Source organism: Ranitomeya imitator, chromosome 10 (assembly GCF_032444005.1).
Source record: "Ranitomeya imitator isolate aRanImi1 chromosome 10, aRanImi1.pri, whole genome shotgun sequence".
In the NCBI taxonomy this organism is placed as follows: domain Eukaryota; kingdom Metazoa; phylum Chordata; class Amphibia; order Anura; family Dendrobatidae; genus Ranitomeya; species Ranitomeya imitator.
The window spans coordinates 14,592,730-14,599,837 of NC_091291.1; the positions used below are offsets into that span (position 1 = coordinate 14,592,730).

Sequence of the window (7,108 nt, forward strand, 5' to 3'; positions counted from 1 at the left end):
AAGCAGGACCCGACGTACGAAAATACGTTCCCTTGAACGTTTTTTCGAAATGACGGCCCGCCAAATACCAACTCATCCAGTGCACGACGTATGGAAAGTGTGTCCATACGTCGCGATGCGTCGGTAATACAAGTCTATGTGCAAAAAAACGCATCCTGCGAGCAACTTTGCAGGATGCGTTTTTTTACACCGAACAACGCATTTGTGACGTCTTGTAGAAGACGGAAGCGTGAAAGTAGTCTAGGAGCAAGGAAGCAAAGCTTTCACTGGCAAGACAGAGAAGGTCTGGCCAGGTTTTATAGGAAGAGTTAATGACCAGGTCAGAAACAGCTGAAATGGAGCTGCATGTTTCTCACCGGCATAGAAAGGGTTGTTAACCTCTTCAGCACCAAAGGAAACCAAATTAATTTAATATGGGATCCAAATGCACACAGGCTAAATGGAAGATCTGCGATTCACAATACGCAGTGCTCTTCTACCCCAGATCTCCCAGGTTGGCGTGACACATTCGTGACAGCTGAATACCAATGCACATCACAATTTTCAGATTTACATTTTAAAATATTTGGAAAACCATATCTCATTTCTTTTAAACTTTACAAATACTTTCTACTTTGTGTTAGTATATCCTTCTGGAGCCTTTATGAAGCCTACATATAAAAAAACATGGTGACAGATAACCTTTAATAGGAATGTGTGGTCAAGCCAGATTATTACTAGCATTGAAAGTTATCACCTATCCCCATTATAGGGGATAGTTTTCTGATTGTGAGGGGTCCGACTTCTGGAACACATACTGATCCTGAGAACTACTCTACAAAATTTAGATTGAAACCCTCCATAACCCTCTACATGCTCTGTCTAATATTGATCTGATATTTTCTATATTATAGGGGATAGTTTTCTGATTGTCAAGGGTCCGACTGTTTGAAACCCTCCATAACCCTCTACATGCTCTGTCTAATATTGATCTGATATTTTCTATATTATAGGGGATAGTTTTCTGATTGTGAAGGGTCCGACTGTTTGAACACATACTGACCCTGAGAACTGTCCTCCAAAATTATTTAGATTGAAACCCTCCATAACCCTCTACATGCTGTGTCTAATATTGATGTGATATTTTCTATTGTCAGTTCCTGTATCTGCAGTCACCCTGACCAGTAACACCTCCGACCTGTTACTGTGGCCGGGGAGGGATTCGGCTTCTTTAAGGTGTTCATCTAATGGTACAGATGTCACTTACTCCTGGAGTCTGGATGGAGCAGCGTTACCGCAGGACCCCCAATACCAGCTCACCCTAAATAACTCCATGCTCATAATAAGCCCGATCTCCACTAAGGATAATGGATATTTCATGTGTACGGCTAGAAACTGGATGAACAGTGAAAACAGCAGTAGACTGTACCTCAACCTGGCCTGTGAGTATTCCAAGTAATAAGATATATACATAGACATATACATGGACTGATATTGTGATTATACACCTATTGTCCGGTGTCTTTCTTTTCTATCACTTTCAGTGCACACAGGTTTGCCAGCACCTGCCAGGTCGGTAAATGGACCTTTTGGAGGATCTGTGTATTTTGACGCATTTGTCGACCTCCCTGATGAATATCGCATACAGTGGATCTTAGGAGAGATCGGAGATGTCGTTGTGATCGCTGAGGTCAATCCTGGTAGTGTTCCCGAGTATCATCCTCAGTACAGGGGCAGAACTCAGCTGTATCCGAATGAGACATTGAGGCTGGACAACCTGACGTCCGCGGATGAAGGACGTTATGGCCTCTACGTGTTTAATGAAAAAACGTTCAACACTGAAGTCGTCTCCTATGATCTCAAACTCTCCTGTAAGTTATGGCTTCTAGTGTTTTTCTACTATGAAAATTAAAATAGGGACACCCGACCACTGATCACTGAGTCAAATAAGCCTTTTTGGAAATATTTCACTCCTTTTGCAGCCACAGGTACAAAGGTTACAGATACAATTGTGTGCCTTGGAAAAATATCCAGTACACCTTGAAATTTTACACTTTGCGCTTACAAGCTTCCATTTATGTTAGTGGGATTTTATAGGATACACCAACACAAAGTAGCAAATATTTGGGATGTGTAAAGAAAATCATGCATGGTTTTCTAATTATTTTTAAAATGAAATCTTTTGCCGCCTCTAACAGGTTTTCTTCCAGGATTGCCCTGTATTTAGCTCCATCCATCTTCCCAACAACTCTGATCAGCTTCCCTGCCCCTGCTGAAGAAAAGCCTCCCCACAGCATGATACTGCTACCACAATGTTTGATGGTGGGGGTGGTGTTTTCAGGGTGTTGTCTAATGTTAGCTTTCCATCACGCATAGCATTTTGCAATTAGCCCAAAAGTTCTATTTTGATCTCATCTGACCAGATCACTATCTTACACATGTCCGCTGTGTCCCTTACATGACTTTTTGCAAACTGCAAGCAGTATTTTATATGACTTGCTTTAAAAAATATTCCTCCTGAGCTGTGGATCTCTGCAGCTCCTCCAGAGTGACCTTGAGCCTCTTAGCTGCTTCTTTAATTATTGCTTTCCTTGCTTGGGATATCGATTTAGGTGGATAGCCATGTCTTGGTAGGTTTGCAGTTGTGCCATTCTCCTTTCATTTTTGGATGATAGATTGAACAGTGCTCTGTGAGATGTACAGAGCTTGAGCTATTTTTTTGTAAATATAACCCAATCCTGCTTTATTCTTCTTCACAACTTTATCCCTGACCTGTCTGGTGGGCTCCTTGATTTCATGATGCTGTTTGATCCCTGATGTTCTCACACAAACCTCTGAGGCCTTCACAAAACAGCTGTAGTTACACTGAGTAACCACAACTTTATCCCTGACCTGTCTAGTGGGCTCCTTGATTTCATGATGCTCTTTGATCCCTGATGTTCTCACACAAACCTCTGAGGCCTTCACAAAATAGCTGTAGTTACACTGAGTAACCAAAACTTTATCCCTGACCTGTCTGGTGGGCTCCTTGATTTCATGATGCTGTTTGATCCCTGATGTTCTCACACAAACCTCTGAGGCCTTCACAAAACAGCTGTAGTTACACTGAGTAACCATAACTTTATCCCTGACCTGTCTGGTGGGCTCTTTGATTTCATGATGCTGTTTGATCCCTGATGTTCTCACACAAACCTCTGAGGCCTTCACAGAACAGCTGTAGTTACACTGAGTAAACTGAGTCCAACTGTGTGTAATTTATTCTAACTTGGAGACTTCTGGAGGCAATTGGTCAACCAGAATTTTATTTAGGGGTCGCAGACTACAAGGGGTTGAATACAAATGCACAACTCAATTTTCATGTTTATATTTTTAAAATATTTAGAAAACCATGTATCACCTCCTTCATTCTTTACAAACACTTGCTACTTTGTGTTGGTATATCACATACAATCATAAAATAATACATTTAAGTTTGTGGGTGTAACGTGAAAAAATATGGAAAAGTTCACAAGGTATTAATATTTTTCAAGGCACTGTATGTATTTCTAATTAGAGATGTTAAAATGTAACTTATAGGACTTGTATTAGATTAGAAATCAATTCAAGAGATCTGTAATACCAGATACAGCCTCTAGGGTAGTGCGGTTCTAATTCTGGTTGGAAAAAAAATACACTTTTTTTTTTACTTAAATGGATGTATTTAGAGCTAAAAATATTTTTTTAAATGTTTTTTATTTAAAAAATGTTGCTGTTTTTCTCCTTTATAGCCTACAAACCAGAAAGCGCGGTGACAGATAACCTTTAATAGGAATGTGTGGTCAAGCCAGATTATTACTAGCATTGAAAGTTATCACCTATCCAAATTATAAGGGATAGTTATCTGATTGTGAGGGGTCCGACTTCTGGAACACATACTGATCCTGAGAACTATCCTACAAAATTTAGATTGAAACCCTCCATAACCCTCTACATGCTCTGTCTAATATTGATCTGATATTTTCTATATTATAGGGGATAGTTTTCTGATAGTGAAGGGTCCGACTGTTTGAACACATACTGACCCTGAGAACTGTCCTCCAAAATTATTTAGATTGAGACCCTCCATAACCCTCTACATGCTCTGTCTAATATTGATGTGATATTTTCTATTTTCAGTTCCTGTATCTGCAGTCACCCTGACCAGTAACACATCCGACCTGTTACTGTGGCCGGAAAGGGATTCTGCATCTTTAAGGTGTTCATCTAATGGTACAGATGTCACTTACTCCTGGAGTCTGGACGGAGCAGCGTTACAGCAGGACCCCCAATACCAGCTCACCCTAAATAACTCCATGCTCATAATAAGCACGATCTCCATTAAGGATAATGGATATTTCATGTGTACGGCTAGAAACTGGATAAACAGTGAAAACAGCAGTAGACTGTACCTCAACCTGGCCTGTGAGTATCTGAATAATACAAAAATAGTACAACCAATAATAATATCAATATTGATACTAATAAGGGGTTTAGGTATCCCTTAAATCCCATGCTTATAGGAGAGAAATGCTAAAAAAAATACAGGACCTATTTGAAATTATTGAAATTATGTGCTGATTAATTTCTAATTATCTTTATAATGGTCACGGTTCTATTTTTCTGATTCTGAGCTTTGAATCCCCAAAATGGTCATTGAGTCGTCAAATGATAACATACTATCTGCCTCCAGCCACCACTAGGTGGAGCTCATGAGCTTACTGCATACTGAGCCCAATAGTAATAGAGTTTGCAGTAAGCTCCACAGCTCCACCTAGTGGCTGGTGGCTACAGGTAGTGTACGCCTATGCCAGGAATTTGGAGCATTGTATAATACAAAACGGGCTCTCACTGATATAAACACATATATATGGACTGATATTATGATTATACACCTATTGTCCGGTGCCTTTCTCTGTTCTATCACTTTCAGTGCACACAGGTTTGGTAACACCTACCAGGTCGGTAAATGGAACTTTTGGAGGATCTGTGTCTTTTCACGTATTTGCCGACCTCCCTGATGAATATCGCATACAGTGGGTCTTAGGAGAGACCGGAGATGTCGTTGTGATCGCTGAGGTCAATCCTGGTAGTGTTCCCGAGTACCATCCTCAGTACAGGGGCAGAACTCAGCTGTATCCGAATGAGACATTGAGGCTGGACAACCTGACGTCCGCGGATGAAGGACATTATAGTCTCTATGTGTTTGATGAAAATACGTTCATCACTGAAGTCGTCTCCTATGATCTCAAACTCTCCTGTAAGTAATGGCTTCTTGTTCTCAGTGATCACTGTGTCAAATAAGCCTTTTGAACCTATTTCACAACTTTCTGAGGCCTTTACAGATCAGCTGTAATTGTATTGTGTGATACAGTGTGATACAGTGGTAGCATCGTTCGCAGTTTAATGGCAGTGACCCAAGCAAGTTCAAGCAAAACGTTCCTTTAATGTGTTACTTCACACAGTCCATAAGAATACATAGTACACGGCTTCATGTTTGCAGTCCCTAAACAGGCCGGACTTCCCTTTGTCCAGTTTCCCTGAGCAACCGCACGCCGGTACCAAGTCTCTTTACTCACGCAGTGCACAGCATGCTGTATCCTCCGGATCGCAGCCGGGAAAACAAAACGACAGTCCGTGACACATGGCGTTAGCCTCTTTGGTTCTTCTTGCCCCTGTGTTGCTTCACACAGGGAGTACTCTGTTCTGTCTGCTTCCAAGACCAACACTGACACACCTCTCCCTATACTATAGGACTTTTAATCAGTCACCGCTTCACCATTCAAATCATAGCTACACCTGTGACTGCAATACACCCTCATGGCCTCACTATGCCACTGTGCGCATCCTGAGGAGAATAAACAGCGCTCCCTAGCTGTAACAAGGGTCACTGCCTCACAACTGAGAAACAGGTGAACTCAATCTAAACATTTTGCAACTCCTAGAGACTTTTTCAAGGTGCTGTGTATGTCATAGACATAATATTAAAATCTATAAGGCCATATCTTAAGAGGGAACATGTCACCCCCATATTGGGATTGATGCAAGGTCTAGTTATAACCCAGGAAGTGAAAAAGAGCTTTCACTTCATTCCATTCCCTATTCAATATGACCCCCTGTTGTGAGTGATCTGATGCAGACAGACAAGGCGTATAACCAGAGGCTAGAAGGTGACAAATATCACCTCTGGAGGTAACTGTTCTTGACTTCAAAGGAATTATAGCAGACTTTGTGGAGCCGGATTCCAGTTATGAATATTGTTGGGTTTTTTTGTGAACGGCATAGGTCCTAGATTCATGGGCAAACATACTTTCAGACTTATGAAAAAGTGGCAAGCTTAACGCATTTATTTACATCACTAGATGGCCTGCGCATGAGTTCCAAATCTGTACTGAACCCATGGATAACTTTATATATGCCATGTTTCCTATCTATGGAAAGATAAACTCATGATAGGAAATATGGCGTTAATATCTCCCACCTGGGACCTCCAGGTGGGGAAATATCACGAAAATTGGGAATCCCATAATTTTTTAGGACCTAGCCACATCCCATTGAACAGCACTAATCTGAAGTCACCCAGGGGAGGTATGAGGGCATGACTTTTATCCAAAAAAAAAGCATATTTTTAATTATTGTCATTGTCAGTCCTGGGAGTCACAGATTGCTGTAGTTCTGTATCGTTTTCATAAAAGGATTGCTTCCCTTCACTAAGATCTGTGCATTTTCCACAACACAAATTTAGTACTTTTCTTTTGTTATCCCTTTTTATTTTATGCAAGTGTATATTCTACATTGTTTTGTTCCCATTTTGTATCATCTTTTTATGTTTTTATAAATACTGCCTACCTTTCAGATTAAATTTTATAATTGAATATCTTTGTTCCTCTTGCTCTATAAACCACACTCCAGAAGCCAAACACTACCTGTAACTGGTGTCTAATCGGCCTGTTTAAACGATAAGTAGTGGCAGCTAGTTTTCTTGGGCTATTATGGAGCTTAGCAGTAACCGTACCAGATTATGTTTATATATTCCATGCATTGGAATTGTAGTTGTATATACTATACTACGTTTGCTGTGACCTTCCCAGTGTCCGGCCTTGTAGCAAAAGCA

The 7,108-nt window shown here is 40.7% G+C and overlaps 1 protein-coding gene across 1 annotated transcript; it reads left to right on the forward strand.

Annotated features, from left to right (window-relative positions):
* The first annotated feature begins 1,302 nt into the window (after nucleotides 1–1,302).
* LOC138651539 (carcinoembryonic antigen-related cell adhesion molecule 1-like) lies at nucleotides 1,303–5,262 on the forward strand. The gene is made up of 4 exons (XM_069741831.1): nucleotides 1,303–1,421; nucleotides 1,524–1,850; nucleotides 4,135–4,419; nucleotides 4,928–5,262. Exons 1-4 carry the CDS (start codon nucleotides 1,313–1,315, stop codon nucleotides 5,260–5,262), a joined length of 1,056 nt encoding a protein of 351 aa, XP_069597932.1. The 5' UTR covers nucleotides 1,303–1,312.
* The last annotated feature ends 1,846 nt before the right edge of the window (nucleotides 5,263–7,108 follow it).